The sequence below is a fragment of the Mugil cephalus genome, chromosome 11 (genome assembly GCF_022458985.1).
Source record: "Mugil cephalus isolate CIBA_MC_2020 chromosome 11, CIBA_Mcephalus_1.1, whole genome shotgun sequence".
Classification (NCBI taxonomy): Eukaryota; Metazoa; Chordata; class Actinopteri; order Mugiliformes; family Mugilidae; genus Mugil; species Mugil cephalus.
This window is the reverse complement of record NC_061780.1, coordinates 18,012,257-18,039,043: the sequence shown is the minus strand read 5'-3', so window position 1 is coordinate 18,039,043 and position 26,787 is coordinate 18,012,257. Positions and strand designations below refer to the sequence as shown.

At 45.8% G+C, this 26,787-nt stretch overlaps 1 protein-coding gene across 6 annotated transcripts in view; it reads left to right on the top strand.

Annotated features, from left to right (window-relative positions):
- The window catches only part of LOC125016266 (zinc finger protein 516-like), a 47,605-nt gene extending 28,279 nt beyond the window's left edge, over positions 1–19,326 (top strand). For 4 of the 6 annotated variants that reach the window (XM_047598642.1, XM_047598640.1, XM_047598641.1 and 1 more), the window contains 4 exons: positions 656–2,876; positions 5,517–6,917; positions 9,968–10,072; positions 15,535–19,326. In XM_047598642.1, the coding sequence (XP_047454598.1) occupies positions 1,109–2,876; positions 5,517–6,917; positions 9,968–10,072; positions 15,535–15,725 (3,465 nt within the window). In that variant the 5' untranslated portion in view covers positions 656–1,108 and the 3' untranslated portion in view covers positions 15,726–19,326. Of the gene's footprint in view, positions 1–655; positions 2,877–5,516; positions 6,918–9,967; positions 10,073–12,387; positions 12,459–15,534 lie in introns of all 6 variants that reach the window. The other 2 variants (XM_047598644.1, XM_047598643.1) reach the window with 2 other exon arrangements.
- The last annotated feature ends 7,461 nt before the right edge of the window (positions 19,327–26,787 follow it).

Sequence of the window (26,787 nt, the reverse complement as noted above, 5' to 3'; positions counted from 1 at the left end):
GATCACAAGCATTATTTAGAAAGTCGAGAATTACAATATAGACACAACTCTTTTCCAGCCCTCGTATTGTCTTTGCATCGACCATGCAACTTTTCTCCTTCCCAGTATTTAGAAAGCTTAAACTATAATACGCCACCTAATTCTGCCTAACACATTTTTAGCCAACTTCTTTTCAACTAATGGCATGGCACATGGCAATAACCCATCCCACACTCAATTTATAGTGGTATAAAACCTTTATTGGAGACTGAAACATGTGACAAAATTGTTAACTATTTTGTGACGGTTGTGCAATCCTCAACCAAACGGGATATTTATAATTCTACAAGTACCATACTACATCCATATACCTAGAGGTACAGATTTCATTTACAACTTGCTGGTGTCTGCTTTATTGGCTTAAAGTAACTGCAGCTTCAAATGTTTCTAAAAATGTCATCATCAATCAGTGTTTTTGTGGTGTCTGTCAACAACCCGAGGTCTTAGCTTCATCTCTGCACTAGCAGGAAAGTGTGCAAATGTCACATACAGTCCACCTAATGTAGCTCGCTTAGCAGTGCATTCAGAGGATAGGTGAACGTGTGTGAAAAGTGAAAGTATAAACTCAAAGTAAGGAAGCTTTCTAACGTATTTGCTCTGTCTTTTTCTCTCTCAGGTGGATGTTCTGAGGGCTCAAGGTTGTGTCACTGACTGATGCTGGTGAAGCTCGTAATACCTGAAGATGATGAGGCCGGCTGAGTGAGCAACAGACGAGTGGTGGATTAGCTTCTCTGATGGAAAGACAAAACTTTACTCTGCGACTCCAACTCTCTCCCAGTTATAAATACTATGTGCCCAGCCTTTGTTAGCATGAAAAAGCAAATTGTTTTTATGGCGTTGATTCACTGAAGATGGATACGTTTTGTGGCATCCATTAACTGAACTTTGCTGAATCAGCTGCATTGGTAGCGGCACAATTGTTGTATGATTGATGTGCAGCTGCAGATAGCATTTTATCTGACCAGCAAAGGCTCATAAGACATCCCTAGATGTGCAGCTGCAGATAGCAGTAGCTTCTTGTGATTGAACCTGTGAGAAGCCGGATAGACAGGGTAGTTTAATTTACACCATGAATCCCAGGGACAGCGTGGAGGTAATGGAGACCCAGGCGGGAGGTCAGAAGGAGAAGCTAAGTGAAGACAAGGCTAGCCCTGGAATTGAGATGGAGGGAGTGGATGATAAAATCCCTGGGGCTTACGACTGCAACATCTGTGGACGCAGGTTCCCTTTCCTCAGCTCTTTGTCGCAGCACATGAGACGCCACACGGGTGCACGCCCTTACAAATGCCCCTACTGTGACCACAGGGCCTCGCAGAAGGGCAACCTTAAGGTCCACATCCGCAGCCACAAACTGGGCACGCTGTCCAGCCACCACTCCAACGAGGATGAAGTGGGTGGGGCTGAGGAGGAGGAGATGAGGGTTTCGGAAGGTCTCGATGGAGGCACGAGTCCGACAAAGAGCAGCTCCGCCTGTAATCGCATGATCAATGGGGACGGCAGCGAGGAAAGCCGGAGGAAAGTGCCTGCGAGGAGCATGAAAAGGGAGAAGTCTGTCACCGATCAGCGGCCTTTCTGTTGTCGTCTGTGCGGCTACGAGGCCCAGCGGGAAGACCAGCTCCTCAGCCACATCGAGAAGGTCCACATAACAGCAGACGCAGAAGAGGAGGCCATTGTTAAGGAAGAGGCCGTGACTGAATCCGAAGCCATCCAACCCCAGGGTGATGGGACCTTCCCATGTGAGACTTGTGGCCAGGTCTTCACCCAAGCATGGTTTTTGAAGTCACACATGAAGAAACACGCAGGGATCCTGGACCACTGTTGTCGCATTTGCGGGAGACGGTTCCGTGAAGCTTGGTTCCTCAAGTCTCACATGAAAACACACAACACCAGATCCAGGTCACGGTCAAAACCAGATCCGGCTGAGCACCCAGCAACCATCAACGATGTGGCCCAAGATCCTGATGTTGCTGCTGGTTCTGTTGCATCGATCTATCACATGTGCTCCAAATGTGGGAACCTGTTTCACAGCAAAGAGAGCCTGAGAGCCCACGAAAAAGTCCACAGTCTCAGCTACGGCAGGAAATCCCAGAGCAAATGCAGACCCAGTGATGATGAGGACTCCCCAGCTGCTAAGAGGCGTTTCCTTGACTACTTCAACCTTCAGCCTGCTGAGGGACAGACCCTGGATGAAGAGGAAAAACAGGAGAAAAAGATTCTGGGTCAAAGAATCCCAGAGCTAGATCCAGTTTGCAGCTACCAGGCCTGGCAATTAGCCACTAAAGGAAGGGTTGTGGAGCCTGTGGAGCCTAGTTACAAGGCCTCTTACGGGGGAGGAAGCATGGGGGAAGAGGCCCTCGCCGGAGCTACTGTGGTTTTTGAAAAGGAGAGCAGTCGATATGTCCTGCAAGGTCAGGAGAAACGCGGCCCGGGCAGACGCAGCAGCTCTGGGTTGGGAAGCCACACCTCTTCAGGGGACCGGACACCAGAGAGCCTCAGTGACTCGGAGTACCGACCTTCATCTCGCCAGGACAGGCGGCGCCCGTCGCAGTCACAAGCGTCCACGAAGTCCAACGAGTGCTTTGAGTGCGGGAAGGTGTTCCGCAGTCGCCACCAGATGATCGTCCACCAGCGAGTCCACAGGAAGGATGGAGGCAGGGCATCCGTGGGGGACAAGGAAAGAACTTCCAGCAGAGACGACCGATGGGGCTCAACAAGTGATCCAGAGTCAGGCTCTCCCAGCCGGCCCAGCACTCCAGGGTATGGAGACTCTCCGCCAGCCTCCACCCTTGTAGACCAGGCCTCAGAGATGGGTACATCAAACTCTGGTGAGCTCACAGGTTAGTCAACATCTGAGTCATTTTCTATAGTTTCTACCTGTTTTTCCCCCCTTGTTCTAAGTACTAAATGCACAAATGACTAGATTGTGTGACAGTGACCTATATAGTTTCGAACACTTGAAGTTTGAGTTGAGTTGAGATACATCTTTTTAGCATAAACACAGGAAAATGTAGATGTAGAAACTTGCTCTGCTGGATTTAAAGTGTCAGAAATGACTAGGCCCTTTCAAGCCTCCCACTCGAAGCCCCTGTCAGTCTGTAGTAAACATCTGTTGCTGAAATGTGCTTTGTGAAGGCACTCTGCCTAAGCTCACTATGGAGTGGAAACTGGAGCCACCAAGTGGCCAAACGTCAAAATGACAACCCGGTGAGGAGCACTCCAGAAAAGAATTGCTGCACACAAATGAGATCAAATGTGGTCAATAAACTTTAATTGGCTCTGGAAAGTGTTTACAGCGGCGCTGCTATTAAGGATCACAGAACAATGAAGTTAACAGTTACATGAAACTTCCAGTGGCCATTCAGCCGAGCACAAGGCATTTTTGGAATGCCTGTCATTTTTTCACCTCCACAACCAATAAACACCACCGGGCCAAAAAAAAAAAAAAAAAAATTCCAAGCCATGCAAGGGCAAAATACCCATTATCACAACTGAATTATGCTAAAGGAAGAATTCCATTGTTTGCAGCACTTGAGATATCACTGGTGCTCATCTATTACCTTTCAAACTTGTTGATATCTCTGTGTAGCAAAGATATGTAGTGATTGTTTCCATTCTTCCCTGTTAGTACAGACATTCAAAAATAGCAGCAGCATTTCTTCAGGCCTGATCGAGCTGTGCGCTATTTCAGGTCTTCCTGTGTCAGGAAACTCCCCCTCACCCCCCCTTATCTGCGTGTGAATGTGTCTTTTGGTCTCTGTTTTATGTCTAAGCCCTAACAATATATCTGTACATTTCCTTTAACTCGCCAATGTTATGTTTATTGTATAACAACCAATAATTAGAACGAGAGGAAATGCGAGAGGACAGTTCTGCACTCCAGCAGCTTGAGGCATTGTTAGCTGAATCCATAGCAGTAAATGTATTCTGTCAAACCACAGACATCCTGTTGTCTGGATACGTAATCGTCCATCAGATCTGTTTTCACACATTAGCGGCTAAATGAGGACATGCTTAGATTTAGTATAAATTTTCATCTTCATGTGAAACATGTTGGAGAATTTAGCTCCTGACAAAAGAGTCTTCTCGTACTGGATACATAAAGGATTCCGTCCATCCTTTTTATTCTCGATAGCTTCCCTCCCCGTCTCCCACCGGCTCTTTCCCGATCTCTAAGGTTACCTCATGTGACACTTCCACTGTCACTCATCCACTCTTCCTCACCACTGAGCCATCCAGGCTGCCTAATGTCTGAGGGATTGGGTATTTATAGTGGCAATGGAAGGGGCACTGCAAACAATGGGGAAAGAGACAAAGAGAACATTCCTAAATACTCTCACTTCCCCTATGGGCTTTTGGCTATTTTTTTTCAGGGGGAAGCAAATGATTTGCATTGCTTCTCATGTGTGGTTTTCTATACTCGGTGTATTGTACTATATCAAACAAAATATTTTTTTGGTGCAAAGCTATCGACAGTTACATAGTTTTCTCGTATTCTGACTTGGTCAGTAAGTGAGGGATAAAAGTGCTGGTCCAGTGAGCCTTGCCACCCTGCCTGCTAAACTGCCCAGCTCCCAAGGTTTTACCTTGGCAGAATGTGAGCTGTGAGAGTTGGCCAGCGTTGCCAACAGGAAGCCAAATGAAAAACAGATGGTAGGCTACTGGTGTTATTGTAAAAAAAAAAAAAAAAAAAAAGAGGAGGGGTGGTGCGTAGTACAATAACGTGCTACTAGCAGTACCTGATGCAGCAGTTAGATCATATCAGACTTTATAGGCATGTATGTGCGTGCATGCCACATGCCACAGTGACGCTTGACCTGACCTTTAGTTTTAATTTGGAAAAATTATGTACATTTGTTAAACTTTCACATCAGAAAAAGAAGAAGAAAAGACAAATCTAGTATGACTATTTCTTATATATCTAATATCTTAATTCCTGATCAGACCTGGAAGGCTCCCCAGTGCCAGCAGTTATAGCCAATTCTAAAGATGGCTCATGATCGCCACCCTGTGGGACACTTAAAAAGCTGCATCTTATAGCAAACTCCTTTAACACATGCTCAAACAACAAAAGTTTCAGAGTAAGAGTCTGACAAACCAGCCTTATAAGCTTTAATAATATAATATTTTTATAATACTGAGGTGTTTATTCAGCTCTTAGGTAATATTTGATATAAGGTTGTAATTGTCCACATTCAGCATTAAACAAAATGTCTCAACAGCATAATGATATGTTCTGCATTTGTCTTATTTTTGTAATAGTAGAAGTAAGATATTTTAGAACATAATGACATCTAAAATGAAAAAAAGAGGAAATGGGAATATTGAGCAATGCTGTAGCCTGGTGGTGGTTCAGCAAAATAACACTGTGAATGTGGTGCGGTGAGCTCAAGTAATGAGCTCTGAGGTACCTAGCGGAAGAGATGTTACTTCTCTGTAGCAGTCACTGACCTTTATGTTGTTGTTCCTTTTCCCTCCAGATGACAAGCCTTACATCTGCAGCCTGTGTGACTTTGTCACCGCAGAGTCACAGGCCTATCTGACCCATGTTCGTGTTCATCACCCCGCTGCCTCCAAAGACAGTCCCCGGCCCACTCCCAGCCCCAGCTCCAGCTCCAGCTCAGGCAGAGGCGCCTCTGGTGGATATCCCAAACTGAAGAAAGCTCTTCTTCAGGGGCTGAACAACTCCGCGTCGCCTCCTCCTTACCTTTCAGCTCGATCCTCTCCGCTCGATCCCAGCATGGCCCCCGTGGATCTGTGCGTGAGGGAGGAGGGCATCAGGGGCCGGGCCTCCTCAACTTCAGACGCGAAAAGCCTCCCTAGCCACAAGTGCTCCTTCTGCTCTCACTCCACCCGTTACCCAGAGGTGCTCTGGATGCACCAGACTGTGGCTCACCGCATCAACAGCAGCAGCTCCAATCTGGCTCCTAAATGGGCTCTTAAAAACAACTCAAAGGGCTCCAGGGACAGCTTGTTATCCTGCAGGAGACGCACTGGACCTCCGCCAGTCCTGGAAGGGAAGGAGTGTCAACCTCTGCCTCCACTGATGCGCGGCCAACGCACTCAGCCTCCGACCGGCCCCAGTGAGGTCCCGAAGAAGAGCAGGCCAGCCACCGTTGCAGCCACGCCATCATCGTCCTCGTCATCCTCATCCTCAGCGTCAGCGTCGTCCTCCACACTATGCACTTCTTCATCTAGGGGCTCTTTAGCCACCTCACACAACCAGGGCGGGAGAGTCCCTGTGCGGCCCGGAAGCAGCGGCGGCGGCGGCAGCAGCAGCAGCAGCGGCATGAAACACACCGAGGACCAGAGTCATCAGTCTCGCTTCAGGCCCAAAGTGGATATGTACCCCCGGGGAAGCTCGGCGTCATCTTCTAGCTCACTGGAGAAGAACACCGGCGCCCTCTCTCGCTCCTCGGCCCCGAGTCCCAGCGCCGCTGCGGGTTCAAGGATGACCGAGCGCTACTTGATGCATCAAGAGGGTCTGGGGTTCATGCTGTCCAGCAAGCACGGCCTGGCAGAGTACAGCCGGGCCAGGGGCTCCCCCCATCAGCCGCTTCCCAACTCCCACAGCCAGGCCAGGGCTAACACTACGAGGCCCAGCGCCATCACCCACAGTTCAGCAGCAGGCCACAACTACGGCGCCTCCCAGGCACAGGGAGGCACTCTGCACAGTTCTGCCTCCCCTTCCTCCTCCTCCTCCTCCTCCTCTTCCTCCTCATTACCTTCGGAGGCCCGCGGAGACGTTAAGCAGGAGCCAATCGCAGAGACGCCAGAGATGCCAACCGACGTTCTCGGCTTCCTCAAAAACTACAGCCCGCACGAGCTGGCCGCCCTGTACCACCGCTGGGGTGCAGCCAATGCCCTGCTGGATCCCACTGGTAGGGAGTTATTTTTGTTCTTTTTCCTTTTGGCTGATTTACATGTGTATTTGGAGAAAATTAGCAGTACCACGGTTCAAAATTGGGGAGGGAAAAAAAGGTCAGATTACAAAAGGTCTCTCATCATCAGCTCACACACACAAAATGCCCAGAGAAGAAAATGCTAAATGTCAGGAGTTGTATCGAGGTATGTTTTCCGTAGACTTGTTTTGGAGCTGAGTGCATCTGCTTAACCTTGACAGGAGAGAAACGAGAAAGAGACACCCACGCTCATATCCACAACTGACACGACACAACACGAATAGGTGGACGCGCTAAGTCACCATCTGGCGGCAAGTGATTGACGGACGTAAACACGGCTCCTTTCTTTAATAATGAAGTGGGCATCCATTAAGTGAGCACACACGTGTCGTTGCGTGTTTGCGAGGCGAAACAAAAGGCAGCCCCGCGTGTCCATATGTGCCCGGGTTTTTAGACGCGAGTGTGTATGTGTGTGTTTTTTCCCCTTTTTTTTTTTAATACCGTGAAAGACGTGCGAGAACCTTTGCTACTCTCAGGTCTGCGAGGCATGCCTAGTCTCCGGCTCCACTCTCCCAGAAAGCTGTCACAAACTGTTTGGGTCACGGCTCTACCTGACGAGAGACTAAGAGTACAGATGCGAACGGAGGGAGGCAAAAAACACAGACGGATAGAGAGAACGGGAACAAAAGGGAGGCAAAGAGGAAGATGAGACAGAATAATTACCCCTACCAGCTGCTTTGGAAATGGTCATTACCAGCGCGTCCGTATTATTTGCCCATTTTCGGTCGTGTCTCCGAGGTCAAGTGGGGCTGCGCGGAGCCAGGGGTCAGAGACAACAGCCCCAGAGCAGACGCATGACATCGCTGTCACCCGTCCAGGCGCATATCGTCACGATCTGCCTCAGCCCTTTGAGTCACATGCTATAAAGTGACCTTTTTTTGAGCAAACCGAGTCTTTCTCCTCCTCTTTTCCCCCCGTAATGTGAGTGTGCGCCTGCTTGTGCTTTCCGTCCAGCTCTTGTCTTGTCTTTCATTAGTGCATCAGTGAGAAGGGCTGGCGGCTCGGAGTAGGAGTAGAGTATCCAGAGGCCAGCAGTCGGGCTGCCAGAGACGCTCTCTGTCACCTCCCCCTGCTCCCCCGTCCTCCTTGTCCCCGCTGCGCCCTCTTCTTCCTCCCCCATCCATGCACAAAAAAAGTACACACACAACTAGTGGACACTGTCCGAGTACATACCAGGCTCAGGGTGCTCCCGTGTCTATCGGGGGTTCAAGGACTTGAAGCCTCCCTCGCTGAAAGCACCGCATAACCCCCCGAGGCCTTTTGTCTGTCAGGGAAGTGTGTACTATAATCAGAATGTCATTAAACGGATCCGACCGTCGTTAAATGCTGCCCACGCCAACAAGGTTAACATTCAATCTCAAAGAAAAAAAAATAATGATCGCAATCTAACGTCTTTTATTGCATACTTATCTAAAGTACGCCTTACACGGAGCTTTCCAGTTCTCTCCGTCATCTAACAACAGGTTTCTCTTTGCTGAAGGCCCGCTCTGTGAGCCACTCAGTGTGCGTTCTCCCCAGCTTTACCGAACGCAGCATGGCTTCCCGTTCCTTCGACAATTAACTTCCTGGTGGCCTTTTCCTCTCTTACGCTACTTCATTATAGTTTCGGGTAAAACTTTGTTGGGCTTTCCTTTTGTTTTAAATCAAATTGAAGAATAACATGCATCTAGTATAAAGCATCCTTAAGTTTTCGGTTTAATTTAGCTGCTATTAGGCTATTGCCCAATTAAACATGCTGTCCTTTGACAGAGAATCGTCACAAGATCTCAGGTTTCAGTTGTCACGACAGGTGTGTTTGCAGAAAGCTTGTAAATGCAAGAAAGTTGGACTCAGATCAACGCGGCCGAATCCCTTCATTGCCTCTGATAAGAAAATGTCGTTTTACATTTAGTCACTTACGCCAGTGAACATGATGGAGCTTGAGCTTTAAGAGCTTCAGATTTCAACAAGATGTGCCTTTTTGCTATTTAAGGCCATTAACGTGCAACGGAGACGGACGCATGTAACGTCCGTGCGGGTAAATGCGGCCACATCCCAGGCCTTACTTTCCTCCCTCGGTCCGAACAGCACATACACACAACTCTAGAAACACATGCCGACACACACACACACACACACACACACACACACACACACACACACACACACACACACACCTGACATGTGACACACGGGCAGCGGAGCGGGCACATCACAGCCGGGGCGTTTTAATTGCCTGTAATTTATGCGGTGTGTGTGTGCCGTGTGTGTCTGGCTGTCAGCCTCTGAGATGATGCTGTGTGACAGCTGCAGTCCAGCCCCTGGAGCTAGCCGCTCATAATGACACATTAGACATACTAATGATGCCTGCGCGAGTCCACTACTGATGCTACCTACCTTCACCGCTCCAGCCGGGCTCTGAGCTGAACGCACACCCACTCACTCTCTGCCCATTACTGACCTTTACGTCTTCATTCCGTCCCTGCAAACACGGCCGCGCGGAAATGTCCCCGTACTCGGGCTGACGTGATGCAGGCGTCCACTTTTTTTGATCCCCCCCTGCAAAGGAAAAAAAAGACACAAGTGCATTTTACAATTTGTTTGTGAGAATGTTGTTTTATTATTATTATATTTTAATAAAAGTGAATTCCTATTTTTACAGTTTTAACTTTTTTTTAACGGCCAAATTTAGCAAAAATTACCTCCCAGTTGAGGAGATCATTTTGTCACACTTTTTATCTGAGAAATCCAAGTAATATTAAAAATGAATAAACATATTTTTGTGTATTTAACTCCGTTCCATTTTAGATCTCCTCTAAAATGAAGACCTGTTGATTCCCACTGAAGTAGCAGCTAAATCTGCTAATCATATGTCCAGTGTACTGTATATGCTGCTTTTTGACGTCTGGAATTACAAAAATGTTTGCACTTAAATCATGTTTTTTTGTGTTTTTTTGTTGTATTTTTTTCTTTTGTGCGTGTGTGATCAGGAATGCTGAGGTCCCTCATGCGGCAGGGCCAGTATTTCTGCCACGAGTGTGGGAAGAGTTTCAGTCAGCCCAGCCACCTGCGCACTCACATGAGATCCCATACAGGTAAATGCAACCACTCCCCTGCGCACACTGGCACACGAACACACAAACAAACACACAACTCAAGAGGAACGCAAAGTGCGTGCGTACACATGACGTAGTTCCGCTGCAGTCGAGTAAAAAATAACCGAAATACGTCACGGAGCCCCCTGTACTGACGCCCTTCCCCATTTTGTAGGGATGGTGGAAGTCCAACATTCCTCTAGAGTCTGTAACACATGCCTAAATAATTTTTGTGCTGATTCTCGGTCCCTAAATTACACAAAGAGTTACTTAATTCCTTAATTAATTGTGTTGATGTTGATGTCTAAACATATATGGACCTAACTGTATGTAATTATGTTTTATGTTTAGGAATGTGATAATGTGTGATATAAATATATACTTTTATAAAATAGGTAAAAGCTGATTTTTGCCGAACCAAGTGTCCACAGGTATAACAACATAAACTTTTTTTTTTTAATCTTTTTGAGAGATCCACGTTTCTCCACGACCACCAGACACAAAACTCTTAAGCATTTCCAGTTTCCAAAGTCATGCACAGCAACGAGTTTTGGAGGATTAATGTTTGCCGAGCAAGACGCAAGAACATCAGTCACAGAACCTGCAAAAATATCAGAAAGGGAAAGCTGTGAGGAACGACCTCAGTGAAGAGGAAGAGAGGAAGAGAGGTGGCCGCGTGCAGTAACAGAGAGGAGTCCAGCGTCCTGCTTTAACCTGTACGACCTCATTAGCTACTTTTAACTCATGCAGATGTTCCCAGTTTTTTTAGCCACTCCCGTAATCCCTCAGTCGTCCACACCTGTGCGGACGCATCGCCTTTCTTGTCACTGTGTCCGACCCAGCACCACTGACATGAGGGATATACACATAGTATATACATATAAATATATATGCACTGGGATTCACAATATTTCATCGTCTGAGTCTCTGCATTCTAGAAAATAAATCAACACGGATCTTTTTTTTTTTTTGTTCGGCTGAGTGTGACAGCCAGCCTGTGAGTCCTTCCCCGCCCTGGGCTGGGCAGCTGTCTCTATTTTTTTAAACTGAAACGTGATTTGCTCCGGATACTGACCTGTGACAAATTGTATACATTATTAATCACATGTCAATTAGAGGGATGGAATTGTGCATTCTAATGAAGCAGAACAGCATTTGTCCATGCCAACCTCACGAATCCATTTGCATGCATCCCGGTGCCACTCACTAAACAGCTTGATTCAGACATCCTGGCTTTTCCTCTGCGTCCCCCCCCCCCCCAATCCCCCCATCCCCTCCTCCCCCCAAAACTACTTTTCACATCCTTTGCTTCCTTTTCTTTCATTTCTCGTCTCTTATTTATTTTCCTTGATGCTTCCTGTCCCCCCCCTTTTTCTTTACATCCGACCATTTCAGTTCCTCTCTCTTCTGGTTTCGTCATATTCTCTCCTCATCCTGTCTTCCATCATTCTGTACAGTTCCACTCTCTTGATTCTTCAGTTTCCTCTTGTTCCACCGCCCTCCTGTTTCCTTTTACCACATCCTCTCTTTTCACATTTTGCCTCCCCTCCTCTTCTCTCGTCGGCTCTCCTCTCTGCTCCTCTCCTCTCCTCCACCCCCCCTCCCCTCCCCTCCCCTCCCCTCTCCTGTCCTGTCATGTCCATCAGCCGGGCTGGCGGTGATCACAGTAGACAGTGAGATAAGTAGCTTCTTTATAGAGAGTGTGAATGATATGTGGCACGGCCAGTGATTCTAAGTGACAGAGGCCAAATGGTAAGTGATGCAATGCTCAGCCTCCCCCCTCCCCCCCCCTCCCTCCTCCACCTCCCTCCCCGTCCTCCGTTCCCCCCACCCGCCCCGCAAGCCCTATTGTAAACACACACACACACGCACAGCATTAACACACTCACACGCATAAGCTCTGTAAACATTCACAGAGGCTGTAATTAATGTTGTCACCGACAGTTGTCTTCGCCATGGACGTGCACACGCAGAAAAGGCCAGCCACCCCGCGGCCTCTATTAACATGCGTCATATTAAATCACCGACTTGCCTCCACCAGGTTCCATCGCCATCATCATCACCATCATCATCACTGCCAGCCCCCCCCCCCAACACCCCTCCCCCATTAATAAGTGCTGCTGGTGGCAGACGCCTCTGAGTGCTGGTGGTGGTGGTGGTGGAAAAGAAAAAGAAAAAGAAAAAAAAACACAAAAAAGTTCATGTGTGGATCTGGTAGAGAGTTTAACCAAACCCCCCTCCTCCTCTTCCTCCCCTTCTTCCCCTTCCTCCTCCTCCTCCTCCTTCCCTCCCCGTTCCTCCTTCTCCCCCCACAGTTGGGTTTGATTTTAACGGACTCCACAGAGGTACTGACGCTCACACCACCGCTTCTGAAGCTCCCAAACAAGTATGTGGCACAATGGCTAATCACCGGGCTCCCTCATGACTTCTGCATGTCTCTTATTACTGTCTCACCTCACTTCGCATGTGTGTGTGTGTGAGTATGTGTGAGTATGTGTGTGTGTGTGTGTCAATCATGCAGCCTCTCATGCTCTGTCAGTTTTTTTTTTTTTTTTCTTTTCCTGTTCGTGTGTGTTACAGTCGCACGTGGCACACTCTGCACCTGGCATTAACACCTGGCATTAACACAGGCTGTTGGATCACACCTGACACTCGCGTGTGCGTCTCGTTTTTGTGCCACTGTTGTCGAAAGGATTCTGCTCCGAAACACACATCAGTGCTGGTGGCTTTCATGCACTCATTAGGATTGTGGGTTCATGTAAATTTCCGGTTACGGCGGCGCACACCTTGTTGGTTCGTCTCTATTTGTCAGTCGTGCCTCAGCGTTGGTGACAGGCGTTCTCGGGTTGCCTGCGACGCCGCGAGCGGGATATCTCGGGAACGCCTCCGTGGCGTTTCTTCAGATTTGGCTCAGACTCAAAGATCGGCAAAGATCTATTTCCACACGGTCAACTTCACTGTGACGTATTCCTTCACCACAGGCACGACGGTCAGCCATAACATTAAAACCACTGACAGGAGAACTAATTGACACTGACCATCTTATACCACTACAATGCTCTGCTGGGAAACTTTTAGACCTGGCATTCGTGTGGATGTTCCCTAGACATGTACCACCCACCTAGACCAGACCAGACCAGACACCGCCACCACTTAAAATTGACACTCCTTGATGACAGCAGCAGCCTGACACAGGCTCACACAATAACGGTTTAGGAACAAGTAAAAAAAACACGAAAAACAACACAAGGTGTCGACTAGATCCCAAACTGATCAAGTATGATCCACAGAGGCCCCTCCCCTCAACCCATAGGACCCAAAGACCCCCAATAACAACATTCTGTTGCCCATGTCCATTCTCTGATAGGTCAGAACTGTTCTGGAGCCACAAGGCTGAAAGTGGTCATAATGTTATACCTGATCGGTGTGTACGACATATTTTAAGCTGCATCTTGAATGCATCTCTATTCTCGGATATTTTATAGACTGTGAGTTTAAGGGAGTTAGCGGCTTATCGTATGGATTAGTTAACGTGTACTTAACCCTTTAAGACCTAAACGGATAAAAAAAAAAAGCTTGCGGTATTAATTGTGTGGCTGAACACTGGGAAATTGCGCCATTACGGTAATGATAACACACCGCTGCTGTTGGCTGCAGGTTTGGTAGCAATGCAAGGCCGGGGAGACCCAGGAGGAGAGAGCTGCTTGGAGGAATTTGTTGGTTAAAAACAAAGTTAGTGACACCCTCGAGATGTCACGAAGGTCTTCCAGACAAAAGCACAACTTCCCAGTGTTCAGTGCAAACCACTGTTTGAGTTACCGTAATTCAGCCGTAAGGGATCGCCGGAGGTCTGTTCGGTTTTAAAAATGACCTCACTAGCATTCTCTAGTGAGTGCATTTCCTTGACTAAATCTGATATCGTCACCAAAAACCTGCCTGCAATGCATATGCGCCACCGGGTGTCCAATCGACTCTTTGCAAGCATTAAGGCCTGGAAAAGAAGACGAGGAGACATATTGACTGTCATAAAGTATGTGACGTCTGTTTACGTCGCACCGCGGGCGCATAAAAGTGACATCTGGATGAGGCGCGCCGGGGTTCCACTCTGGCTTTTTAGTAACCCTAATATTGCGGCACATTTAAATGCAGCCATCAAAAACAAGAAAACTGAAGGCAAAGAGGAAAGTGGGCCGCGAACATTTAACACACAGAACAAATTGCCGCAGCAGTCACGGAGACCGGGATTGAGGGCAAAGTGAACAAAGGACCAAACCTGCTCTTCTTTGACATTCGGAGAGGGCCGGGCTCTACGCCCTCCATCACAATTAATCTCACACATCACACACGCTCACCCACACGGACGCAGATTTACCACGCGCTATGAATGATGGGAGCGGGCGCGGCGGAGGGGTCCAATTAGATGCAGTGTTGACGCTGCTTTACGGTGACGATAACCTTTAGTATAATGTAGTGCACCGGTCCCGTCAGCGATGTTTCCTCGCAGGACGGCGTCGCGGAGGTTCTCGCTTTCCTCTCACGTCTCACCCTCGCCAACCTCGCCATCCTTCCAGCTGTTTGTTTGTTTTTTTGTTTTTGGTGTTTTTTTTTTTGTTTTTTCTTCATTGGGTGATTTATGTGTGATTAATTACACCTTTTTTTTTGTTTTTATCTCTCTCTTTCTTTCTCCCACCCCTCCCTCCCCTCAATTTCCCTTCTCTCCGTTGCGTTTCTGATGATGTATGATAACAGCTATATTTCTGTGTTTCTTCTTCTGGGAGAGGGGGGGGGGGGTGCGGGAGGGGCACGGGGAGTCATTTGTTTTCCCGCTTTGATATTCTTCCATTTATCAAAATGATAATTAGGTGCAATTAAATGGCACTCTCATTTGTTTTATTCAGGTGTGTGTTGCTTACTTATTTATTTATTTGCCTGGGGTGTCTGTGCCATTGTAGGTCAGTCTAATTAGAAGAGGGAGTGTAAGGTGTGAATGGAGTGTGTATTGACTCTGTGTGTGTGTGATGGTGGGGGGGTTGGAGGAGACAAGGGGCACTGGGTGGCCCAGGTGATTGAGAGAAATACACGGGGATAAAAGTAGGACTGTTCAGACAGGGGATGCGTGGCACTCTTCTCCAGATGGCAGAGAAGAATGGGGGGGGGGTTGATGCTCCATCTGGGTCAGGATAGAGAACTTTCTAAGTGAAATTATGTGAAAAAAATTAAATGTGAATGCTTCACTTGACCTGCATAATGTTTGCCTACTTCTAGCAGAAAGCCATCATGCGTCTTGGTTTATGTTTGTCTGCGTTTGCTTATTTCCTCCTCCCCCCCTTTTTTTTCTCCACCTCTACCGCAGTCTTATCTGCAGTTTATATCCTAGTAAATCATCTGTACAGTGTGCGGTCACCTCTGGCCACTACCTGACCTTTCAACTTCTTTTGTGTGTGCGTGTGTGTGTTCTTCAGGGGAGAGGCCATTCTGCTGCCAGCTCTGCCCATACCGAGCCTCTCAGAAAGGGAACCTAAAGACGCACGTCCAGAGCGTCCACCATATGCCTTTTGACAACAGCCAGTACCCCGACACCAGGAGCTTGCTACTGAGCCAGGAGGAGCAAGGAGCGCTGGCTGACAAACACCCATCCACACCACAACAATAAGAAACTCTAAAGACAGCTGGACCTGAGGACCACCCGAGTCAGGGAATCACACACAAAAAACAAAAATCCAAGATTGTGCGAAAGTGAGCTTCTCCTCTCCACCCGATGTCATTCAGTGACTTTAGAAGAATTTTCTACTGTGAAGGTTCTTGTAGTTTTTCATTTTTTTCTTTTCTTTTTAAAAAAAAAAAAAAATCAGTAAGAGACTTATTTATAGTTAAAATTACAAAGAAGGCCTGCGGCGGAAAAGAGTGTCTTGTGATGAAGAAGGAAGTAAGTGTCTCCACAGAAGGAAAAGGTGGTCTTCTTTAACAGGAAGCCGCCGTGAAGGATTCCTGAATACAGAAGCCCTCAAAAAGTGAAAGAGTTGCCTCTTGCTGCCGATTTGGAGGTACCGCCCGAGAAAAGTGTCCTAGTACAGCTTTATAGGAGAAGTCGACGTCTTTACGTAAAGACATTGTACTCGAGGACCGTGGCGTCGCGCGGCTGCTGTAGTTGCCCCGTCAACACTTTTGTTTTTCCCCCCTGTTTTTCTTCTTCTTCTTCGCTTTATTGTACGTGAGAGTTTGAGTGCATTCCTCAGGGCGCCAATCATCAACCCACAGCAAGAGAGGACGCTGTGCGGTTCATCAACAGACAACCGGCGACATGGCGAGTGGGTCTCCTCTGGGTTCTGCGTCTTTCTTTCGGCCTGTGCATGCGTGTGTGCGTGCTCCGGCGCGTTAAACTCACTTCCCTCCACTTTCGCGGTGTTAACGGTGGGAATGCAGTGACCGTTCTGAGGCTGCGTAGACGCTGATTAGAAGGAGAGAGAAAGATGGAGAGAGGCGGGGGAGAGACAGAGAGAGAGAGAGAGAACGCTAATGGGGGTGTCTGCTTTAGTGCTCATTAAAAAAAAAAAAAAAAAAAAGCTTGCGTTTTTAATAGCCAATATAAATGAGTGTACCATTTTTATGGCCATTCAATTATTGTCCATTTAAGAGGAAGGGAGCGGGCGGAGTTTTCCGTCATAACCTTTCATGTTAGAGTGTTTTGATTTTAAATTAGACTGACTCCATAACAGTGGGAGTGGCAGGAACATGACATCGACTGCACAGATTTTGCACTGGCAAGCCCCTCAAAATTAATATTTGGGACCAAAATCATCTTCTGTTGGACTTAGGCTACAAAATACTTGTATAAATACTGGAAATGAATGCCACTGCCTTGCAGTAGCTTGACAGACTTCACCATCCGGTCGTAGCTCCCTGTCATTTAACAAGTTGCGGTTTCACGGCAAAGGAGGAGGCGCCACGGACCAACTACCGAAAAGATAATAGAAAAACAAAACCGTATCAGCTAGCGTGGCTCATGCAAAACAAAACAAAATGTCTCACCTACCTTTCACATGTTTAGTGTGGAAGAACACCCTTTGGAAGCTGTCACATGGTGGGGGGATGGTTGAAAAAGTCTGACATGCTTTGTGTCTTTGTGTTGTCAGACGCGTAAACCAGTTGTCGACCAGACATTGCAATGCTAATTTTTGGTATTTTTGAACCCGACGAGGGCCTTTTTTTGGTGGAAAACCAGTCAAATTGCATTTTTTTTTCACCTGCTAAATATCGGAAAGACTCTAAAACTTAGATAATTGCATGATCTTCTTTGTCTTCTGTCTTTGCGCTAAGCTAAGTCAGCTACCTGGCAATACCTGACAGACGCACATGACAGCAGTGTTGCTCTTTCCCTCTAACTTCTCGGCAACAAAGTGAAGCCTTTATGTTTCTCCCCAGACCGTACGCCAGGTGGATTTGTTTAACAGATAAAACATACGTATAATTGAACGCATCCACTATGTATTAGCGTGCTCGTCGGACATGCAAACACCAGAGCTGATTTTGTTACTGGAACACTTAAGCAGACTTACGTGGCAAACTCCCATGCCGTGGGTTCAATTCATTTGAATGGCGGTTAAGATTTGCATCCTAGGAGGACGGAGTGAGTAGGTCAGAAAGAGGGAGATAGAGAGCAGCCAGCGGTCAGGAGGTCAGGAGGTCAGACTTCAGAGAGTTCAGGGATAAATACACAAGTTGGAAGATATTTTGAAGCCTTTTCCATGTCACAGCCTCAACACAGGTGTGTGTGTGTGTGTGCTAGGTGTGTTTGTGCATTCTTTACAAACCTGTGTACGGTAGTTTCGGTGTATGCTCGCTGCTCCTTCTAGATGCTTCGTATACTAGGCTACCTCCCTTCCTATGAATTCAAGTGTTTTGGCTGGAAAATGATTGAAATTCATGCTTCAGCCTGTTGGGAAAAAGCAAAATCAGAGAGCAAGAGCGAAACGGCCGTTTCTTAGATTACGACTTCACACCGGCTAAAGATAGTGGTGCATACAGAGTACTGTTCTTTCCACCTGTTTTAAATCCTCCTTTCTTATTTTTCTTTCTTTTTCTTTTTTTACATGAACACATGATGTAAAGGTTGCTGGTTGTTTAGTTATGCATACAGTATCGTGTGCTTGAATATGCCTAATAATACACAAATGTGTATATTGAAGGTGTGGGTAGTGAAAATACTTGAAATGGATACTCTAGCCTTTGAGGTAGTGTAGTACTAATACCAATGTTGTACAGAATTCCCTTTAAGATTAACTCCTCAGTTACGAATTTGTACTCCGAAGTGTGACTTAGAAAACGTATGAAGCGTATGGAGTGTATGTAAAATAAAGTGTATATCTGTAATCCACTCTTACCAAACCCTTTATATACAGCAGTAGAAACCAAATGGCATTACTAGTGCACTTAGACTAGGTTAGTGCTTTAACAATTGTCATTTTGTCCTGTTCTAGGTAAGGTTTCTTTGAGAGTTTTTTTGGGTTTTTTTTTGTTTTTTTTAAACGGTGCCGGCTAACACACTTTAATGTTATTTCTGGTTTAGACGCTTTCGTTGTTGATTCCATAGATTTAAATGGCAAATGACTTGTTCTGTGACAGTTGTGCGGCACAGCTTTTTAGCTACTTTTCCTTAATGGGAAGTCGGATAATGTGCTAGGTGCTGCAGTGCTTTTTTTTTGTTTTTGTTTTTTTTTTTAAAGATGGTAAGAGTGTGTTTTTAGTCTTTCTCTTCGCTAAACTGTAGGATTTGTTCGGTAGCTAGTCACGGCTGCCCTCCCAGAGGGGCTGGCAGGTGTTGTTTTTTTCTCTTTGGTTGGGTTTTTATCATGCCTCTTAATTTGTATTGTTTGTGTCCGTATTGCGTTATTATTATTATTTTTTTAATTTGTTATGAACTTGATTAATTTACTTAGAAGACATTATTATTCCAAATGTATTTGGTTGATATCTGTATTTATTATCACTTCAAAAAGGATAAGAGGACGGAGGCAGACGGGATTGTTGCTTTTAATTTGATTTTCCTGGGGTGTCGTTGCTGTTTTTTTTTGTTTTGTTTTTTTTTTGTTTCTTTTTGTATACTGTGTAGTTTTCAAGCCAGCAAGCCGATGTGAAAGCTCTACCTCGTCTGAGCCATTCTCAGTTCTGTTACACTTTTGTACATCATTTCAAAAAGATGTAATGTCATGTCCACAATAAAGACACACAAAATGGCACCTGTTGGCGCTGTTTCATCTGGCTTTCCTTTTTTGTTTTAGATTTACCTCAGCCGCGGTGACGGAACGAGCCCAAGTTTAGATGAAAAAAGCTTGGTTGGTTTTGAGATTTTATTTGTCTCTGTTAGTCACACACCGTGAAGTGGATCATCTCTACCAAACACGGCATGTTTTTTATTCTTATTCACACTAGTCACTCTCACCGTGATGATTCGGTGACAGCAGACGTCACTGTCGGTACCTTGCTCACAAATCATCTGGTAATATTTTACCATATTGTCACAGGAGACATCTCTGGCCTCAGGCCTTCCACGGGCCACTCAGTCACTTGATAAGAGAAGTCAGTCTCATGTATAATTCCTCCTTGACTACAAGTCACAGGCAGGTGAAGTGAAGAACATTGACCATCTTGTGACAATACAATGTTCTGCTGGGAAACTTATGGACACTTACAGATATACATGTGGACGTTACTTAGACAAAAACAGCACAAGGTGTTGACCTGGCCTTCCAATTCACTGGATCTCAACCTGATCAAATATCTGTAGGATGCACCAGAACAAGCCTGATCCACCCACAGGACCAGACACCACAGAACACCCTCAGAAGACCCATGTCTCTGATAAATCACAAATGTTTTGAAAGCACAAGGGAGACCTACACAATATTAGGAAGGTTGTCATAATGTTTTGACTGATCCATGTATTCTACCTTATAGTCACAGATGACATCTCTCTATCTGGCTTCCACTGACCACTTAATCCTCCCTGGCTACAGGTCATAGACTATAAAGACGGAGATAGTCACAGCGATGTGAGCCATCGGTCTGCATCACCAGCTTCAGCCCAAAAGAACCCATAGTTAGTCAAAATCACTCAAGATCAGACAATCACACCAAACATACCCCTGTTTGAGGCCTAAGATCTACTCATTAATGGAGTCGTTTTCAAAAAAGACCCCCATAACACTGACCAGAACAAGTGAATTAAGTTAATGATACTACCATGACAAAACACTGAACATAACTTAATATATCATGGGCGGGTTTCTATTGCTGCAGGAGAGTCTTTAAAAACTGCTGCTATACACTTTATTTAAGTTCAGGTAAGCTTTCATAAATGACCTAATTCAGAGAACATGGGACGTATAAATACAAACATGCAAAGCAGTCATGACAAAACAGTAGCATAGAATAAATTACTCAACCAAAAAGTAGAACATTCTTCAAAAAAAGCAACAGAATTACATCCCGCATAACCCCGGGCCTATCTCATATGGATAATTTAAATAGTTTAGTGGCAAATACTTAACCATTTATTTATAACTAAATGTGACACTTTCCTTACAGATAGTTGGCAAGACAAATGTCCATAGCCCTGACCAGTCCTTTATGTTGTCTAGTGAATTTTGGGATTCTGATGTTTTGTTATTTTTTTTGCCGCCACAAATTATAAAGCCATCTTTAATAATTTAAATCTCCATCCAATAAGTCCTTTTCCATTTTAAATTCCTGATATAGAAGACATGATGGTGTACCAACGTGCTTGCTTTGCCACATTTGTATAAAATGATCTTCAAACCACTTCAAACAGTTGACCACCACTTAGGATCTGCTTAACCTGTGAGATCCACAGCGCATTACCAAAGCCACATTCTTTGCTGTCTAGCTATCCATCATGTTATCGTTATTGGGTAAACTTAATAAATCTCGGGACATCTGAATATGCAGGGATCTTTGCAGTGCGAATGGATACGCACATTGTTTAATTCCTGATTTATGTCCTTTTTTATGTCCTGATGATAGCAGCCATGCCCCTTTAGAAGTATTTCTACCCCCAAAACACCGCAGTCATAATTATATAAATGCCATTTTACACTGTATTTGGGATCAATTACACAACTTAAACTCGTGGCATTGCTTATCTCACTTGCTTCTCGAACACAGTGCCGTCTCTAATGGTGCCTCCTGGCTCTGACTGAACTCTGTGAATAATCTCCATTACCTGCAGAAGAAAGCGAAAGTGGTTGTGATTCATGAAGGTGAGGTGACGACAGATCAGGCCCAAGCCGCACTGCAAGCTGTTGCCTTTCATCGCACGTGACGTTTGATGGATCGGGACTTTGATGTTTGTCCGGGCTCCTCTGCCACCTTGATGTCCATGTGCGGCCTTGCGGTTGAAGTCGTGCTGCCAAGCAACGGTGACGAGAAACCCACACCCTTCGACTGCGAGGGACCACCTAGGGAACGGTTGCCACTTTGCCAGTCTCTTTCATGTTTCGCTGTCTGTGTGCACCATCTGTCTGTCGGTGTGAGTGACGGCTGAATGACAGGTTCCCTCTGAGAACATGGCACATAACGTTAATGCCAGGCAGGCCCGCGGGCTGAGAAAAGACTGCTGCTGCCCGTCACTCTTCCCAACCTCATCAGTCACCGCGGAGGCAGACGTGACGGCCCAGAGCTGCCTGAAAAAACCTGTTCGCTGACATCTCTTCTTTCTGTGACACAGCAGAGAGACGCTGACTGACTGACTGACTGATAGAATGACTGGCTGAGGCGGAAAATACGCCGAATGTCAGGTTGACTCAGGTTTGATGGATAGGTGTGGTGGAGAACACAGCGGAAAATTATTTCACATCTTTATGTGTCATAAAGGGAAGTTGTTGAATGTTCTCTTTGGAAGTCTGCTTTTCCACAGGTATAACCAAAGAGGTATCTGCAGATTGCGTTTTTTTCTGATTGTAGAGTCGTTCTTTGACAAGTGTGCAGGATTTAGTAGGATAGCACAAATTAAATATAGCATACATAGCTACTTCAGTGTACAATCACCTGTAACTATGAATCTGTCAGACATTTGAATCTATGTCTTTTTACACAGATCCAAAAATGTTGAGCTTGTATGTTTCTATAGCTGCTCAGATCAGACAAACCAGAGGCAAACCTGATGTGGAAGCTATGAGCTATAGTTATACACAAGAAATAACAAACGTTTTGGTGCTAGTTGATTCAGCCGACCACACAAGCCTAGACAATGATAATTGTGGAAGCAGCTACTGGAAACTGATGACGAGGAGTGCTGATTGCAATCTGCAACCTCACATCTAGATGGCACCAAATCTGACATACTGGGCCTTTAAACATATATTAACTGTATCTTTGAGAAGGAATATTTAGATTCAGTTTGTGGATACGCTGTGCCCCAGTTTATTCATTTTGATAAGATGTTTGACAAGAGACATTTAGTCCTCCATGTAGTGCTACTGGCAAAAAAAAAAGTAGGAAAAACGTCTCTGAGGCACCACGTTTGGTCATTTTTCGTTGCTTTACAAACCTGAAGCATTAAATTTGCATGCAACATTCAGACAAATGAACAAGACCCAGGTACCAGCAAGTTGATGATGAGCGAAAATATTCCTTTACTTAATTTTTATGCTAAACCAAGCTACACAGCACCTGGATGGACACTAGTTTATATATATATATATATATATATATATATATATATATGTATAAAAGTAAACTATAGTGCATCAGTAGTAGCAATAATTAGTGACTTCCAGTGTTAATGTTGACTTACTGCTTACCTAGAAGCTTTTCAAGTTGTTAATTGAAGACAGAATAAAGTTTCTCATCCTGTCTTCAATTAATTCACTTTTTTTCCCATTTATATTTCTAATTAACATAGTACTAATCTTTGAAAATTCAGTTTAAGGAACCGAGGGTGGCTTCAGAATAAACTGAAGCCACCCTCTGGCTTCCTCTTTTCCTCTGTGGAGTTCTGCAGTGCACCGTCCGAGTCAGAGAGTCTGATCTGTATCTGCCACCAGGGAGCACTATCCCTCTCTAATGGCCGCTAAACGGTCTTCCTCAGGAGGACAAGGGCCACATCACAGACGGAACGGCTCTTGTATGTGTAGAACGGCTGCGCCGGTGTGGGGTAAATATACTTAAAACACACTGCGGTGTATATCAGCACGGCAGCCTTGACTACAGTTACCACGGGAGAGTCTGACTCCTCCGCATTTCCCAGGCAAAAGGCCAAACACATTTACAACACTTCAAGTGTCTGCGACACAAGAACGCCCTCTCCACTGTGAAATATGTAAATATTGCACTAATCAAAGGGTTGTGGAATCGCAAAATGCCACGGAAAGGTTATGACCTGGAGCCTGTGCTAATAGGAGAGTGAGGGAGGGAGGGAGGAAGAGGAGGATAGAGGAGGTGGTGGAGGGAGGGCTGGGGGTTGAGTTGCGGTGGTGGTGGGAGGGTAGAGGAGTGACAGCTACCACAGGCGTTTCTCCTGCCTGAGGAGGACCTTCACATGCTGACCTCCGCCTCCTGCACTCCAACGCTCTGACAGTAATGAATAGGAAGGGGCTGTTTATGCATATCAAATGTTATTTACTCTCCCACAGTCAACTGTATGCACAGCGGAAAGAAGAGAGAGGAAGAAAAAAAAAGCAGGATATTCCCAAAGACCGTGGGCTGCCATTAGAACAATGTGGACAAGAATGCAGAGGCCTCTGCGGTGCACTGAGGTTAATCTATCTATCGCAACGAATTACATGACAGGGTTTTTGTGGGGTTTTAGCTCGACTTGCTTTTAAAAATGCCGCATTGTTCGCTGCCTTAATTTTCTTCCAGGATTTAATGCTTGACAGATAGTACCTGCACGAAAACAAGCGCTTCTGAGTTCACAAGTGAACTTGACAATGAACTCCTCTTCATATCTGGCCCGCGCAATTATTTATTTCAACTATCTCGGGTGCCACTGAACTAAAGTCTATACCCGGCGACAGAATGTTAACGCGCATTCTAGTCATGGAACATATTTTTAAGCAGGATTAATTCTTTTCCGCGCTGACATGATTGGTCTTAAATAGCGCAGAAACCTTAAAGCCAGAGGGGAGGAAAAGCCTGAGCAGAATTATTCAAGGGAATGACGTCCGACGACAAGCTCAAGAAAATAACCTTGAGCGCGAACAATGAAGAATCAGCCGCCAGAAAACGTTTGTGTTCTTCCCAGAGCCGGCGTGTCATCGTCGTCGGTTTACAACCTCGTTTTTCCATCACCCCTTCTGAGAATTAAGTTGGATCTTAAGTATGGAAATGAGAACCTATTCCGTGGCCCCCACCCTCTCTTCCACGAATCCCAGGACAGACCATGACATTTAACATCGCCTTCGCTAATTTGTGCTTAATAGCCAAAAAGTGATTAGAATTAACATTAATGACATTTCATATGTCTCCCCTTCTACATTCATTACCCCTTCTCTGCTGCTGATACTTAACCAGCTAATGCTGGTGGCTGCTTCCTGCAGCTTAAATTTCACGTTACACTTTTGGCAGAAATCTTTCAGTTGCCCTTTTTTTACTCTCGACTTTTTTTTTGTTCCTTTGCAAGAAGACAACAGAGAAGAATTAAAGCAAAGGAGGGAGTGGGTGTTATAAAGCCTTTAAGTTGGAAATCTATTTTATCAGTCACGCCCTCTTTAGCAATTGACATGACATGAGATTAAGAAAGGGTGTGTGTGTGTGTGTGTTGTCTCCAGTGGTGGGGGGTCATCTCATTTCTTGCTCAACCCTTGTTCTGTCATCCTCAGCCATTCCTTTTGATGCAAGCACTGTCCCATACCCTTCATCTCTTCTTCAGTGGCTCACTTGGCTATAGTTCTCCCCAAGCAAAGGCGAATCACAGGGGATAACAGGGCCAGGGGAAATCCTGACATTTTCTTTCCCCGGATCTGTACACGGCGGAGATTACTGCGTGAAAAACGAGCATTGCGTTTCCATCAAACAACGGCCTCTCTGGTTAATTAGCGACGGTCTCCAACCTAGTTCAAGGGCGGCGAGCTTTTCCCGTGCGTTTCTTCGCGGAGGTCACGCGATGGAGGTGGTTTCGACACCAGGCTCGGCAGCGGCAAGATTTCACAAAGGTGACGGTAGTTTTTCCACGCACAAAAGACGGTTGCATTTATTTGAGGGCTGGGAAATGAACGATTGAATCGCTTTGGCTTTCTCATGTAAAAAAAATTAAGTGAGTCGCGCGACCTTGCGCTCTTCATCTCGGTTTAAAGTTCAACCAGTTCAATAAGTCTACTCCACTTCAAATAATTAACAGGCATTCAGACTATTTAACCTCTTAGTGATTGAAAGCAACTAAACAACACTAGATATCATTTATTTGTAGCATTTTACTGTAAAATACTACTACTGTCAAGGGCCATTTTTTTTTGTTTACCACCACAATCCACTATAAAACGGGGATGGACAACAGGGCTGGCAGTGACAGAGGAAAACACAAAGGATCGTTGTAAATGAAGGGAGTACGGAGGGTATTTCAGTGCAGGGGTGGGTGAGGCGAGGGGAGGTTGAAAGGGTGAGAAGAGCTGGGGGTGATCATGGGGTAATGGCAGTGGTCTGGCCGCTGAATGACAGGCCAATCTCCCATCTGGACAGACTCAAGAGAGATGTGTCAGTCTCTGCCGGCACCCCGGGCCAGGCGCACCACCGCACCGCTAAATGTGTATTGGCAAAGTGTCGGTGCCAATGCCATTAGCCAGCAGACTTAAATTCCCCCTGTAATTTTCTATGGCGCTCCTCGTTATTGGCACCTCTGATGGGTCGAGTATTTGAATCCTGGTTCACTTTTAATGGATGACCGGTGGCAGGGAGCGGCGGGGCGATTTGTTATCACTCCTACAAGACAGGTCCACGCGCACGCACACACATGCACATTCGCACTCCCTACTGTCCTTCCACAGACCTTCACGAACACCCTCCGTTCCCCAGAACATCATTCTAACAGCTCAATATGTATTTAAGCTAAACCAAAAACATCTGTTTGATCTTGAATTAAACGAAGAATTCGGCAACTGGGATTGAATTTTTAAATATAGTACGATTTTGATCCGTGTTAACAACCTTGATCATGTTGCTTTGCATATAACTTCTCTTAAAGAAGTAGATTTAAATAGAAACTGTGCTGCTGAAGCCTCTTAGTGGTGGAAACACTACACAAGCAGCAGTAGTAGTCGTTCCCAGACAAGCTGGTCCACTGTCTTCCACCAAAAAACAGATTTCAATAATTGTTTGAGACCAAAAGAGAAAAATGTCAAATGAAACCCAAACAAAGAATTATTATTCCCTTCAGTAAGACCACTTTTGTTTTTAAAACTTAATTTTTCCAAATAATACTTACACACACAGTGTAACATTTTTCCATTGTTTTCATAGACATACTTGTGCTTCTACTTGTGTACAGAATCTGAGTGTGTCTGGATGCCTGAAACTCACTGTTGTTTGGACAATGGGGAAGTAGAAAGTACACTCAAACACCTCAAACATCCCTTAAACACACACTTAAAAACTCCTCATTACACCAGCAGGACAGGACGGGGTTTAAAGGCTCAGTTAAAGTCCTGCGGGACATAGACACCGCAGCCCACGCATGTAGCCTACGCCGGTGCATTTGCCAGCCT